Source organism: Carassius auratus, unplaced genomic scaffold, assembly GCF_003368295.1.
Source record: "Carassius auratus strain Wakin unplaced genomic scaffold, ASM336829v1 scaf_tig00052816, whole genome shotgun sequence".
Classification (NCBI taxonomy): domain Eukaryota; kingdom Metazoa; phylum Chordata; class Actinopteri; order Cypriniformes; family Cyprinidae; genus Carassius; species Carassius auratus.
The window spans coordinates 6512-22500 of NW_020527247.1; the positions used below are offsets into that span (position 1 = coordinate 6512).

Here is a 15989-nt window from a genome sequence, read left to right on the forward strand (position 1 = left end):
ATGGGATGTCTTCTTTAAGAACTGACCTTTAATTGCTTCTTTCTCATCATAAAAAAGTGTCTTCTAAATCAATGAATGTCCCATATCTCGTTTTCTACTAATAATTGTAATGCTTTGAAAGGCTGAAAATTATAGTAATACAGAGCAGTCAAGGAAAACAATAAGTTACACGAATATTAGAGCAGATGGGCGAAAAAGGTCGTCATAGATCAAATCTGAACGTATAGATGAAAAGCGCTCTGAAAGCGCGTTCCCTCTCTGTTGTTCCTGCTATTGCCGTAATTATAGTAATACACGCGCATATAAATTTCACTCGCGGCTGGCTTGACGGTGTTTTTCTGAAGTGCGGCTGGCTTGACCGCAGTGATTAACGTTCATTGTTATTGTTTGGATCAATTCATGTGTGAAACAAACGCGAGAGAAATGACACATTAATGAACACAATTACACGATCGAAAATAAATGACTGACGTTAACTATTAACTAACTGTGTGATTAATATTAATAAGCATTGACAGGGTTGTGTTCTTACATGTCACTGTTTAACAGCTTTATTTTGTTATTATTGACATGTAGCCGTTAGCTTGAGGCCTGTGAGGAGAATCCGTGACTAAAACACGATCAAACGCGTTTTTTTTCCTCTTTAATCGTCCTGACAGCCACGTGTGTACTGAAATACGGTGCTTAACGGCGTATTAAGACGGAACGGGACTCTGAACGTCAAACTGAGGATTTGAGGTCAAACTCAACCGAAGCAGCAAAAACACGAGCGGCTCGTTAAAGATCAACACGCGCCGAGCAACACTGCTGAGAGCAGCACACACACATACCTGCACACAGCTGTTAGGAGCGCTCCGATCCGATCAGAAATATCGATTTTTTCATGTGTTTATAAAAACCAAGGGTAACTTTACAACAGCCGCAGATCAGAGCCTGACACACTTACTGCGCATGCGCGGAACAACCTGCGAGTGATTGACAGCTGAGAGCCTCGCGCACTTTATCACATCGCATCGGATCTGCTTTGTATCATGCCGTCATGCACACACACACAAACAATTATTTTGAATCTTCTCATAATATAATCCATGAAATAGATGAAAGATTATTTTATTCCAGCATCACGCCTCTGAGGTTCGAACCTACAATGCTTCCGTTTTCGGTAGAAAAAAACATTACTGGTGTGCATCCTGAGACCAAAACAAAGGCACTGATATTATTAAGATCAGACAGTGCAAGTTTCTTTCATTTAAAACAGCACAGAATTACATTTTATTCTAGGACTAGGCAGCCTTGTCTGTGAAACTGGGGGTAAACTACATAAAATGTGTAATGAAACAGATTATGTTACTACTGACTACATTTTTTGTCATGTGATTTGTCATGGGATCAGTAATGGAATATATTTCTCCAGTAGGCCTAACCTAGTCTGAGTACACAGCAGTATAATACAGTATAATATTAATACTGCACAGTTTGTCTGAGCGGCTGTGTCGCAGAAGCGCAGTGTTTCCTCCGGGCCGCGGGCGGCGCTGTCGCACACACACACACACACACACACACACACACACACACACACACGAACAGACGCTGTGTTGCTGCTGATCCGAGCGCTCTTCAGCAGATTCATGCTACATATCTCGCTCTAAACACCCTTTCTCTTCATTTCTGGCTGTTCCTGTGATATAAGTGAACGCCATGTCCTACAACTACGTGGTGACGGCGCAGAAGCCGACGGCGGTGAACGCCTGTATCACGGGTAAGTGTGTGTTTATCTCCCGCGCTCCAGGCCTCGGCGGATGAACGCTTCAAACACTCGGCACATAATAAACATGTTAGTTTTGTGTGTTTGGGTCTGTCAGCGCGAGTTTATGACACTGTGCTTCTGCGGGGTTTTACTGAAACGGGTCCGTTGTTGTGTCTGCGACGCTTCAGAGAATCAGACACAAACTTTAGTTCCTCAGATCCACTGCTTTTGCAGAAGATAACGATGATTGACACACTGCTGCAAACACACACACAGCATTCAGTATCAAACACTGCAGGAGTCACGTGCGCGGTTGCTTTATGATATAAACTTGTCAGTTGGCACTGGATCAGCGCTAGAGAGGATAAACTAGTCCGTCTGCACTGGATCAGCGCTAGTGAGGATAAACTAGTCCGTCTGCACTGGAACGGCGCTGGTGAGGATAGACTAGTCCGTCTGCACTGGATCGGCACTAGTGAGGATAGACTAGTCCGTCTGCACTGGATCGGCGCTAGTGAGGATAGACTAGTCCGTCTGCATTGGATCGGTGCTAGTGAGGATAGACTAGTCCGTCTGCACTGGATTGGCGCTAGTGAGGATAAACTAATCCTTCTGCACTGGATCAGCGCTGGTGAGGATAGACTAGTCCGTCTGCACTGGATCGGCGCTAGTGAGGATAGACTAGTCCGTCTGCATTCGATTGGTGCTAGTGAGGATAGACTAGTCCGTCTGCACTGGATCGGCGCTAGTGAGGATAAACTAATCCTTCTGCACTGGATCAGCGCTGGTGAGGATAAACTAGTCCGTCTGCACTGGATCAGCGCTATTGAGGATAGACTAGTCCGTCTTTACTGGATCAGCGCTAGTGAGGATAGATTAGTCCATCTGCACTGGATCGGCGCTAGTGAGTATAAATAGTCCGTCTGCACTGGATCAGTGCTAGTGAGGATAGATTATTCCATCGGCACTGGATCAGCGCTAGTGAGGATATATTAGTCCGTCTGCACTGAATCAGCGCTAGTGAGGATAGATTAGTCTGTCGGCACTGGAACAGCGCTAGTGAGGATAGACTAGTTCGTCTGCACCGGAACGGCGCTAGTGAGGATAGACTAGTCCGTCTGCACTGGATCGGCGCTAGTGAGGATAGACTAGTCCGTCTGCACTGGATCGGCGCTAGTGAGGATAAACTAGTCCGTCTGCACTGGATAAGCGCTATTGAGGATAGACTAGTCCGTCTTTACTGGATCAGCGCTAGTGAGGATAGATTAGTCCGTCTGCACTGGATCGGCGCTAGTGAGGATAAATAGTCCATCTGCACTGGATCAGTGCTAGTGAGGATAGATTATTCCAGCTGCACTGGATCAGCGCTAGTGAGGATATATTAGTCCGTCTGCACTGAATCAGCGCTAGTGAGGATAGATTAGTCTGTCGGCGCTGGAACAGCGCTAGTGAGGATAGACTAGTTCGTCTGCACCGGACCGGCGCTAGTGAGGATAGACTAGTCCGTCTGCACTGGATCGGCGCTAGTGAGGATAGACTAGTCCGTCTGCATTGGATCGGTGCTAGTAAGGATAGATTAGTCCGTCTGCACTGGATCGGCACTAGTGAGGATAAACTAGTCCGTCTGCACTGGATCAGCGCTATTGAGGATAGACTAGTCCGTCTTTACTGGATCAGCGCTAGTGAGGATAGATTAGTCCGTCTGCACTGGATCGGCGCTAGTGAGGATAAATAGTCCGTCTGCACTGGATCAGTGCTAGTGAGGATAGATTATTCCATCGGCACTGGATCAGCGCTAGTGAGGATATATTAGTCCGTCTGCACTGTCGGCGCTGGAACAGCGCTAGTGAGGATAGACTAGTTCGTCTGCACCGGAACGGCGTTAGTGAGGATAGACTAGTCCGTCTGCATTGGATCGGTGCTAGTGAGGATAGATTAGTCCGTCGGCACTGGATCGGCTTTAGTGAGGATAGATTAGTCCGTCTGCACTGGATCGGTGCTAGTGAGGATAGATTAGTCCGTCCGGCACTGGAGCGGCGCTAGTGAGGATAGACTAGTCCGTCTGCACTGGATCAGCGCTAGTGACGATAGACTAGTCAGTCGGCACTGGATCAGTGCTAGTTAGGATAGACTAGTCCGTCAGCACTAGAACAGCGCTAGTGAGGATAGACTAGTCCTTCTGCACTGAATGGGCGCTAGTGAAGATAGATTAGTCCATCAGAACTGGATCCACGCTAATGACGATAGATTAGTCCGTCTGCACTGGATCAGCAATAGTGAGGATAGATTAGTCCATCGACACTGGAACGGCACTAATGAGTATAGATTAGTCTGTTGGCACTGGATCAGCGCTAGAGAGGATAAACTAGTCCGTCTGCACTGGATCAGTGCTAGTGAGGATAAATAATCCGTCTGCACTGGATCAGTGCTAGTGAGGATAGATTATTCCATCGGCACTGGATCAGCGCTAGTGAGGATATGTTAGTCCGTCTGCACTGAATCAGCGCTAGTGAGAATAGATTAGTCCGTCTGCACTGGATCGGCGCTAGTGAGGACAGACTAGTCCGTCTGCACTGGATCAGCGCTAGTGAGGATAAATAGTCCGTCTGCACTGGATCGGTGCTAGTGAGGATAGATTATTCCATCGGCACTGGATCAGCGCTAGTGAGGATATTTTAGTCCGTCTGCACTGAATCCGCGCTAGTGAGGCTAGACTAGTCCATCAGCACTGGATCGGCACTAGGGAGGATAGACTAGTCCATCTGCACTGGATCAGCGCTAGTGAGGATAGATTAGTCCATCTGCACTTAATTGGTGTTAGTGAGGATGGATTAGTCCGTCTGCACTGGATCGGCGCTAGTGAGGATAGATTAGTCCGTCTGCACTGGAACGGCACTAGTGAGGATATATTAGTCCATCTGCACTGGATCGGCGCTAGTGAGGATAGATAAGTCCATCAGCGCTGGATTGGCGCTAGTGAGGATGGATTAGTCCGTCTGCACTGGATCGGCGCTAGTGAGGATAGATTAGTCCATCAACGCTGGATTGGCGCTAGTGAGGATGGATTAGTCCGTCTGCACTGGATCGGCGCTAGTGAGGATAGATTAGTCCGTCTGCACTGGATCGGCGCTAGTGAGGATAGATTAGTCCGTCTGCACTGGATCGGCGCCAGTGAGGATAGACTAGTCCGTCTGCACTGGATCAGCGCTAGTGAGGATAGACTAGTCCGTCTGCACTGTAATGGCACTAGTGAGGATAGATTAGTCCATCGGCACTGGATCAGCGCTAGTGAGGATAGACTAGTCCATCTAAACTAGTCTCTCGGCACTGGATCAGCGATAGTGATGCGCGGGTCAGTGTTTCTTCCAACCCACGGGTCCCGCTTTTATGAAATTATGTAGCCCGCAAGTAAAGTAAAATTTCTTGACCCGACCCATGCATCGGGGACATCACGGAAGTTATGTTGCTACTTAGACCTTTGTATTGTAACCTTATCAATATAGGCTATAGGTTATTGCACTATGATGGTTCGTTCGTGAACAAATCTTTTAGGTGAACGAATCGTTCTCGTTTGTAATCCACTGACCATAGACTGTAAAAGACTCATTTCTCGTTCAATGAAGTTCCTCCCACAGCAGCGCGAGAGTGCGGCGCTATTAGCAGCGCATGCGCAGCTCGTGAACAGCTCCGTGAACTGAAGATGTGACGGAGCATGTGATTAATTGAATGTAGTGAACGAATATGATCTTCTCGTATGTGTAAGAGTTGAATGAACTGATACATCTCGTTCGTGAATGAAATGAATGAGAGTATACCGGGTCAGTCGGCCGAGCATATAAATCTCAATCAGCAATCAGCAGACACAAAGTGCAGTTATTGGTGCACATACGCTTGTTTTCATATTTGGGATACAGAACATAATACCACGTTTAATCCCCGATAAAACCTTGTGCTTTGTTAATCTGAACAATTTATTTAGACTATTTATTTGATGCGATCATGCACACACTTTAATAAAGATAAATTAGTTTTTGTCACAAGTAAACACGTTTTGACTTAAGACATAAAAGATAAGACACTCTTTTTCTCCACCTGCCTGTTTATTTGTGTAATATGAAGAAATGGTCACTGAACAAATCAGTGAATGAATAATTTTGGTGAACGAACTGAAAATCAACGAATCTCTTGAAAGAATCAAAATTTCCACCACTAAATTCCATGCAACATAAATGGATTTTTAAAAAATGTGTTTTTAGTGACCCGCACCAACCCGCCCCGCAATGAAGTGCCAATTTCTTAACTCGACCCGCGGTGGCCTGCGGGTTATGAGATTACCAGGGCATTACTAATCAGCGCTAGTGAGGATAAACTTGTCCATCTGCACTGGATCAGCGCTAGTGAGCGGTGGTTCTGTCCCAGTGCTCTGCTCGATCTATGCGTCTCTTATCGAGCTGAGGATCTGAAGCAGGTGTGTTAGTGCTAGGACTGAAACCACTGAGTTTGAGTGAGACTAGAGTTAAACCGGTGGACCGTGTTCATGTCAGTGCTGTTGTCTGTCTGCAGGTCACTTCACTTCTGCGGAGGATCTGAACCTGCTGATCGCCAAGAACACGCGTCTGGAGATCTATGTGGTCACTGCTGAGGGTCTGCGGCCGGTCAAAGAGGTCGGCATGTACGGCAAGATCGCTGTCATGGAGCTCTTCAGACCCAAGGTGTGTGAGACTCGTCTGTAGTGATGGACTGATGCATTAACTGCTTAGACTAGTTTTAACATTTCTATTTTCTTCAAGACTGGTCAAAACTTTTAAAATTGAGTTAAAAAAAGGGCGATCGGTTTAATTTGGTTTTAATTTGAAGGACAATCTTTATTTAAACAGCAGAAGAATTAATTGGGTCAAAAATATAGATCAAGAATAGTTTTGGAATTGGATCGTGACTCCCAGAATCAGATCGGATCATGAAGTGCCCGGAGATTCCCATCCCTAATAGATGTACAGGTTGTATGACGACATTGTGATGCATCATTAATTGTAAACGAATCGAATCATGGGACTCTGAATGGTAATCGAAGCGGTCACTTCTACAATTAAAATCTCCTGATCATTTACTCTCCCTCTTGTCATCCGAGATGTTCATGTCTTTCTGTCTTTAGTTGCAAAGAAATGAAGGTTTTTGAGAAAAACATTCCAGGATTTTTCTCCATATAATAGTTTCAGTGCAGCTTCCAAGAGCTCTACAGGATTCCATCCGAGGAATAAGAGTCTTATCTAGAGAAACCATCAGGCAGTTAGTTAAAAAAAATTAACATTTATATAGTTTTTAACCACAGATGCTGATCATGCACTTGGACTTCACACGTGATGTAATCACACTTTAAAGGTCACGCGTGATGGAGGTGGAAGCACCGAACCAGTCTTTACAAAGAGAAGGTGCAAAAACGCCTTCTACAAAGAAAAAGGTAAAACAGTGAACTTGGAGAAATGAGATGGAGTTTTTCTCTGAACCTGAGCACACAGAAGAAGAGCTGACCGCACATGACCTTGTTTGTGTTTATTTTTTAGAAAATGAACTGTTGTTTCTCTAGATAAGACTCTTATTCCTCGTCTGGGATCCTGTAGAGCTCTTTGAAGCTGCACTGAAACTGTGATTTAACCTTCAGCCGCTGGTCCCCATTGAAGTCCATTATATGGAGAAAAATCATGGAATGTTTTCCTAAAAAACATTAATTTCTTTGTCACTGACGACAAAAAAAACATCTCGGATGACATGAGTGTGAGTAAATGATCCGGGGAGTTTTATTCTGGAAGGGAACTGTTCCTTTAAAGACCCAGTCTTAAAATAGTAGCTGTGTTTATGCAACTGGCCCCAGATGATCTGCGTCGGAGGAGAACGGAGAATCAGAAGCAGCAGCTCTCCACTCCGTCTGTCTGCAAATATACTACATTAACTAGTGCTTATGTGATCATCTCATTGCCATTTATCTGATTTACATTTTTTTATTGATTTCTAAATAACGTTTTAAAATGTATTTAAAATGATGGATCTTTAAAATCATTTCCAAGCATATTTTACCATTATAAGATTTCTTATAGAATCTGCATCTAAAACAGTGTTTGGATGTAAATGAAAGTGACGTGACATACAGCCAAGTATGGTGACCGATACTAAGAATTCATGCTCTGCACTTAACCCATCCAAAGTTCACTCACACACACACACACACACACACACACACACACACAGTGAACACACACATTAATATGAAGCCAAAACCTCCTCCAGTAGGTGGCAGCAGTGTTGATTTTAGCAGCCCTTTCAGTTTTAGTCTTAATCTTTTGGACGAACATGCTTTTTAGTTTTAGTCACATTTTTGTCACTCATAAACTTCATGGTTTTAGTCAAGTTTTAGTCGACGAAAATGCAAAGGTTTTAGTCAATTTTAGTAAAAAAACAAAAAAGTAGTCTTTAACAAATAAAATTAGGTTAAAAAGTATTGGAAATGGACTTAGGTTTGACAGGTTGTAACGAGTGTTGGAATTAATAAAACAACAGTTAACCTTAAAAGCTTTGCATAATAAACTAGACTCTCATTGATGAATGCAGTGCTGCCAAGCTGTACTTCATGGTCGCATTGGGCAGAAACCTTTTATCCACATATTTCAAGTTATTTTTTTTCCATGAATTGATGCTCTTCTAAAATTTCAGCACATTGCCTATTTTCATCAGTAATCACAGTAATAAAGGAATGGTTTAAAGTTTAAACAGCAAAAAACTTTGAGCTACTACAACATTACACACAGATAAAGTGGTAACAGTGGAATCACTGTTTTACTTACTTTGGCAATTGTGGCTTTATTTAAGAAATTGCTAAAGTGCAATGAACAATGTGCCCAGAATATAAGCTATTGAGGAACACATACTTATGCGCTACAACTTGTGCTTCACCTTGTCTGCCAGTGCAACAACAAGATGCATATTATTTGTAAACACAAACATCATACAACCCTGTCTAATAAAAGTGACACAAACATTCAGAGATGCAAACACATGTATGGTCAAAAAAGAGAGAGTTATCGAAGCCCTCACCCCGCAGCAAATATCACAATTTTATATTTATATATGAATGTCAAGAGCTAAGAGTGTATATATTTATATAGACTACACTACACACAAATAATATACAATTAAATTATGCTCATTTTAAATGTATTGTGTAGGCTAGGTATTAAAATAAAGGCTTTTAATAATCTTTCAGTGCGCAAAACCATGATAATAAGAAACGCTTCAAAACAGAGCGCACAAAGCGCGTATGCACATCGCGGGTGCAGAATGATGTGCTCAAAGCAACATGGAGTCACAGTGTGCTGCGCTGCTGAAGTGCGCATTTAAAAGTACGTTCATCCCCGCCTCGATCTGCAGGCCGCAGCCGGGTGCTTCAGTATCAGTGCAGAAACCCCTTTAGTCTAATTTGGCATAAGCCTCTGAGAGGCACGCACTGATCGGCGCGCACTGATCGGCGCTGTTTCTGTGAGAGCACTTGCATTAACCGTGCAGATTTCTGCAGCATGTCAACACTTTGACGAACAGACATTATTAAATCTGTCTGTTTGCTTTATGTGAAGGGTGAGAGCAAAGATCTTCTGTTCATTCTGACCGCTAAATACAACGCCTGTATCCTGGAGTACAAGCAGAACGGAGACAGCATCGACATCATCACCCGCGCTCACGGAAACGTGCAGGTAACACACACACCTGTCCAAACACACTGCATCATACGGCCTCGGCCTCGTCTGACCGCTGCGTCTGTGTCAGGATCGGATCGGCCGTCCGTCTGAGACCGGGATCATCGGGATCGTGGATCCGGAGTGTCGTATGATCGGCTTGCGGCTGTACGATGGGCTGTTTAAGGTCATTCCTCTGGACCGTGATAACCGCGAGCTCAAAGCCTTCAACATTCGTCTGGAGGAGCTGCAGGTCATAGACGTCCAGTTCCTGTACGGCTGCCAGGCGCCCACCGTCTGCTTCATATATCAGGTATGGATCTTCATGAGCCTTGTGTTTGAGAGCGAGTGTCCAGTCTGCTCATGTAGCTCTGTGTGTGTGTGTGTGTGTGTGTGTGTGCAGGATCCTCAGGGTCGGCACGTCAAGACATACGAGGTTTCTCTCAGAGAGAAGGAGTTCAACAAAGGACCCTGGAAGCAGGAGAACGTGGAAGCTGAAGCATCGATGGTCATCCCAGGTGAGGGGACGCTTACTGACCGATCTGTTGAGCTCTGGCTGCTTGAGCAGAAACACACATCATTAAAACTACTGTATAATAACTTGCATTCATACCGGAAACAGGCATTACACTACATTAGATTGAGTTAGTTTCATAGATCATGTTCTTGCAGAGTTTCTGAACTCTGTAAATCTCTTGATGCTACAATTGACAAACAAACATAACTGGTCTACTCATAAAGTAAAGAGTGGTTTCTCATTCGTTAATCAACCAGTCAAGCATTAACAATTCTAAATGATTGTTTATTTTGTTATAAGGATTTCGACAGTCCAAACTGATTCAAATACTATTTTCTAGCTCCCACTCTTAACTCTGTGATGACCGATTGTGTGTATTACACTCATTTAACTGTTTAAATAAATTCTTACAGGCTTTGTGCATCCAAACTTATTTTTTAGTGATTCATGTTCATGAAGTTGACTGAGCATTGAAGACATGATGCTTTGAGTCATTGTTGTGAAATGTTCTTATTGTCTTATTGTTCTTAATAATGTTTTGCATTATTGACTTTTGGATTATTGACACAGTGTTTTGCTAATGAATATTGTTCAGTTGCTTTGACGCAATGTATTTTGTTTAAAGCGCTATATAAATAAAGGTGACCTGACTTATATATTCAGTCCCAGAGCCGTTTGGAGGAGCTATAATCATCGGACAGGAGTCCATCACTTATCACAACGGAGACAAATACTTAGCCATCGCTCCTCCAACTATCAAGGTGAACGCATCTGCTCATGTCCTGCTGTGGTGTTATGCTGTGGGCTGTGTATTCTCATGTTCTCCTTGATTAAAGCGTGTTTCAAACATCACAGCAAAGCACCATCGTGTGTCACAACCGCGTGGATCCGAACGGCTCGCGGTACCTGCTGGGAGACATGGAGGGACGACTCTTCATGCTGCTGTTGGAGAAAGAGGAGCTGATGGACGGAGCTGTGGTGCTCAAAGACCTGCACGTGGAGCTGCTGGGAGAGGTGCGTCAGAACAACTCAACCCTAGTACACTTCTCTACGCTACTCTACTCTACACTGCAGTACACTACTCTACACTGCACTACTCTACTCTGCACTGCACTATTCTACACTGCACTACACTGCACTATTCTCCTCTACACTGCCCTACTCTACACTGCACCACTCTACTCTACACTGCACTACTCTACTCTGCACTGCACTATTCTATTCTACACTGCACTACACTGAACTATTCTCCTCTACACTGCCCTACTCTACTTTACACTGCCCTACTCTACACTGCACTGCACTATTCTATTCTACACTGCACTATTATACACTGCACTACTCTACACTGCACTGCACTATTCTACTCTACACTGCCCTACTCTACTCTACACTGCACCACTCTACACTGCACTGCACTATTCTATTCTACACTGCACTATTATACACTGCACTACTCTACACTGCACTACACTGCACTATTCTACTCTACACTGCCCTACTCTACTTTACGCTACACTGCCCTACTCTACACTGCACTACACTATTCTATTCTACACTGCACTATTATACACTGCACTACTCTACACTGCACTACACTGCACTATTCTACACTGCACCACTCTACTCTACACTGCACTGCACTATTCTATTATACACTGCACTATTATACACTGCACTACTCTACACTGCACTACACTGCGCTATTCTACTCTACACTGCCCTACTCTACTTTACACTGCACTACACTACACTGCCCTACACTGCACTGCACTACTCTACACTGCACTGCACTATTCTATTCTACACTGCACTATTCTACTCTACACTGCACTAATCTACTTTACACTGCACTACTCTACATTGCTCTACTCTACACTGCTCTACTCTACATTGCACTGCTCTACTCTACACTGCACTACACTATTCTACACCACTCTACACTGCTCTACTCTACACTGCACTACACTACTCTACACCACACTGCACTGCACTGCTCTACACTAATTTATTCTACACTGCACTGCACTACTATACTCTGCACTGCACTACTCCACAATGCCCTACAATACACTGCAATACACAATACACTGTTTTGGTAAGTTACCTTATAAACCTAGTCTTAAATGAGTTATGAAGTCTTAAATGACGTTGGGAGAAAATTGGATGTGTCAGATCCGCTGCATGTGCATCAGGTTTTAAAGAGACAGCGCTGATTTTAAAGTGAAACCTGCTGAAGTCTGTCATTGATGAAAATCAAAGAACAAAACAAAAAGAGAAATACTTGGACTGTTCTAGTTGCTGATTAACTTTTATAGCTTGAATAAAGATTAATCTGTATAGTTTATGCATAAGTGTTTAGAGCCTATTATTTCAGAGCCTATTAAATATAAAAAATAAAATTAAAATTAAACTTCTCAATTATACTGTAATGTTGAATGGGTATAATTAATAGGGAAAACTGAGGGAAAATTAACCAGCATTACAAATGAAAACATTGTTTAAAAAAAAAATTATAATTTTCAGCTACAGTCTGGCCTCTAGCTGGATGTTTTAGTTTATTGATCAGATATCACTGTACAGAGTGTGTGTGTGTGTGTGTGTGTGTCACTAGACCTCCATCGCCGAGTGTCTGACGTATCTGGACAACGGTGTGGTGTTTGTGGGCTCCAGACTTGGAGATTCTCAACTAGTTAAGGTTGGTATTCTCACAGATTGATTATTGTTCTGTGATAATGACATGTTTGTTAAGGCCAGTGTGGTGTGTGTGTGTGTGTGCAGCTGAATGTGGACAGTAATGACCAGGGTTCATATGTGGCTGTAATGGAGACCTTCACTAACCTGGGGCCGATAGTGGACATGTGTGTGGTGGACCTGGAGAGACAAGGACAGGGTCAGGTGAGAGACGTCTGCGCTTCACTGCAGGTCAGATGAGGAGAGAAGCTGTGTGCATCATCAGTTCCTCTGTGTGTGTGTGTGTGTGTGTGTTCCTGTAGCTGGTGACGTGCTCCGGAGCGTTTAAGGAAGGCTCTCTCCGGATCATTCGGAATGGCATCGGGATCCATGAGCACGCCAGCATCGACCTGCCCGGCATCAAAGGTGCGCTCCGTGCTCTCCGTGTTCATCTGTTCATCTGCTGTGAATGCACAGTATCGCTCCTTTCACACTGCATGCTGCACCCGGAAACTGTCATGGAGCAGAGATCAGTTAGTTCCTCACTTTCCGTGCTGAAGCTGAGATCGTTCGCTAGCTTCAGCGAAAGTTAACGGTTGTGTGTGAACGCATGGGACACATTACCCGTGTGTTTCCGGAAGCGCAGTGTGAAAGGGGTTATGTTTGAATGCTCATTCTCTTTCCTGCTGAACGTGTACTGCTGATGTTTCAGCAACACTCATTTATTTAAAAAAAATATAGAATAGTATAGCAGATATTAGCATCATCCAAAAGTTTTATGTTTTATTTATGCCTTTAAATTGGTTAATCCAGTGCAATAAAAAAATAATCTAATTTAAAGTGATGATAGCTGAACTTCCTGTCAGACCAAATCCACAGATTGATCGCCAGTTCATTGCCTTTTTAGCTGTTGTGCAGTTTTAGGAGACTAATGCTGTTCAGCTTGGTTTCTCACATAAATGAGAATTAATGAGCGGTTCTGCTGGTTGCATCTGATTTACAGCGTGTGTGTGTGTGTGTGTGTTTGCAGGTCTGTGGCCTCTCCGCTCAGAGTCGGGCAGAAACACTGATGACATGCTGGTTCTGTCTTTTGTGGGTCAGACCAGGTGAGAAGAGTGTTGAGTTTACTCTAGTCTACAGCTCACACACACCTCACCTACTCATTCCTGCCACGTGTGTGTGTGACTGATGTGTGTGTGTGTGTGTGACTGACGTATGTCTCTGTGTGTGCCTCTGCATATGTGTGTGTGACTGACGTGTGTGTGTGTGACTGACGTGTGTCTCTGTGTGTGCCTCTGCATATGTGTGTGTGTGACTGACGTGTGTGTGTCTGTGTGTGACTGACGTGTGTGTGTGTGACTGACGTGTGTCTCTGTGTGTGCCTCTGCATATGTGTGTGTGACTGACGTGTGTGTGTCTGTGTGTGACTGACGTGTGTGTGTGTGTGTGTGTGTGACAGACGTGTGTGTGTGTCTGTGTGTGACTGACGTGTGTGTGTGTGTGTGTGTGACTGACGTGTGTGTGTGTGACTGACGTGTGTCTCTGTGTGTGCCTCTGCATATGTGTGTGTGACTGACGTGTGTGTGTGTGTGACTGACGTATGTCTCTGTGTGTGCCTCTGTATATGTGTGTGTGACTGACGTGTGTGTGTCTGTGTGTGACTGACGTGTGTGTGTGTGTGTGTGTGTGTGTGTGTGTGACAGACGTGTGTGTGTGTCTGTGTGTGACTGACGTGTGTGTGTGTGACTGACGTGTGTCTCTGTGTGTGCCTCTGCATATGTGTGTGTGACTGACGTGTGTGTGTCTGTGTGTGACTGGCGTGTGTGTGTGTGTGTGTGTGACTGACGTGTGTGTGTGTGTGTGTGTGTGGCTGTGTCCCTCTGCATATGTGTGTGTGACTGACGTGTGTCTCTGTGTGTCCCTCTGCATATGTGTGTGTGACTGACGTTTGTGTGTGTGTGACTGACGTGTGTGTGGCTGACGTGTGTGTGTGTGTGTCTGTGTCTGTGTGTGACTGATGTGTGTCTCTGTGTGTGCCTCTTTCATACGTCTGTGTGTGACTGACGTGTGTGTGTGACTGAAGTGTGTGTGTGTGTGTGTCTGTGTGTGACTGACGTGTGTGTGTGTGTGACTGACGTGTGTCTCTGTGTGTGCCTCTTTCATATGTGTGTGTTTGACTGACGTGTGTGTGTGTGTGTGTGTGTGTGACTGACGTGTGTGTGTGACTGACATGTGTGTGTGACTGACGTGTGTGTGTGTGCAGGGTGCTGATGCTGAGTGGAGAGGAGGTGGAGGAGACGGAGCTGCCGGGGTTTGTGGATAATCAGCAGACGTTCTTCTGTGGGAATGTAGCGCATCAGCAGCTCATACAGGTGCGTGTGAACACACACACACACACACGCACACACCTGAGCTGTACTCTTCTGTGGTGGTGATCACGTGTGTGTGTGTGTGTTCAGATCACGTCGGTGTCTGTGAGGCTGGTCACTCAGGACAGCAAGGCTCTGGTGAGCGAGTGGAAGGAGCCTCAGGGCAGGAACATCAGCGTGGCGTCCTGCAACAGCACTCAGGTGGTTCTAGCTGTGGGTCGAGTGCTGTATTACCTTCAGATCCTCACAGGAGAACTCAAACAGATCAGGTGCTCACTCGCGCGCGCACACACACACACACACCAGAGCATCCAGAATCATCAAAACACACAGTTAACTACAGTTTTATTAACGTCCTTTTTCTATATTAAAGGCCTGTTTACACCAACATGATTGTTCAGTGTGAAAATTCAGTTTTTGTCTATTTAGCATTCGTTTTGTTAGTTCTAAAATTCATCACGGTGGTGATTGAGCTGTAGGTGATCACAGCTGATCTAACAGTAACGACTGCGAGTCTGATAATACTAACACTGTAATAAACAAGACCTTCTTATAAACTACTTTTCCAGGCTGAACTTAGCCAATAAAAATAGTTCTGGATGAAGTCAAAGCGGAATCAACCGGAACAACATGCAGCTCAGACAGTAGAACGTGGTGATATCAGCAAAGATTTGGTGTGTGTGTGTGTGTGTGTGTGTGCAGCTCTACAGAGATGGAGCATGAGGTGGCGTGTCTGGACATCACTCCTCTGGGCGAGAGCGCAGGAGAATCCAGCATCTGTGCTGTGGGACTCTGGACCGACATCTCAGCACGCCTGCTCAAGTTACCCTGCTTCAGCCCGCTGCACAAAGAGATGCTGGGCGGAGGTGACACACACACACACACACACACACACACACGTGTTCTCAGCACTAGAGACACACACACAGATCACGACGTGAGAACACATTCTCCAGAGGCAG

General features: G+C 44.7%; 1 protein-coding gene across 1 annotated transcript in view; it reads left to right on the forward strand.

The window, feature by feature from the left end:
• The first annotated feature begins 1543 nt into the window (after window positions 1-1543).
• The window catches only part of LOC113090131 (DNA damage-binding protein 1-like), a 20082-nt gene continuing 5636 nt past the window's right edge, over window positions 1544-15989 (forward strand). Inside the window, exons 1-14 of the mRNA XM_026256168.1 lie at window positions 1544-1759; window positions 6311-6459; window positions 9370-9486; window positions 9560-9781; window positions 9872-9986; window positions 10649-10746; window positions 10841-10999; window positions 12600-12683; window positions 12767-12883; window positions 12982-13084; window positions 13689-13764; window positions 14922-15030; window positions 15118-15296; window positions 15730-15893. Of these exons, the coding sequence (XP_026111953.1) occupies window positions 1699-1759; window positions 6311-6459; window positions 9370-9486; window positions 9560-9781; window positions 9872-9986; window positions 10649-10746; window positions 10841-10999; window positions 12600-12683; window positions 12767-12883; window positions 12982-13084; window positions 13689-13764; window positions 14922-15030; window positions 15118-15296; window positions 15730-15893 (1753 nt within the window). The 5' untranslated portion in view covers window positions 1544-1698. The remainder of the gene's footprint in view (window positions 1760-6310; window positions 6460-9369; window positions 9487-9559; window positions 9782-9871; window positions 9987-10648; window positions 10747-10840; window positions 11000-12599; window positions 12684-12766; window positions 12884-12981; window positions 13085-13688; window positions 13765-14921; window positions 15031-15117; window positions 15297-15729; window positions 15894-15989) is intronic.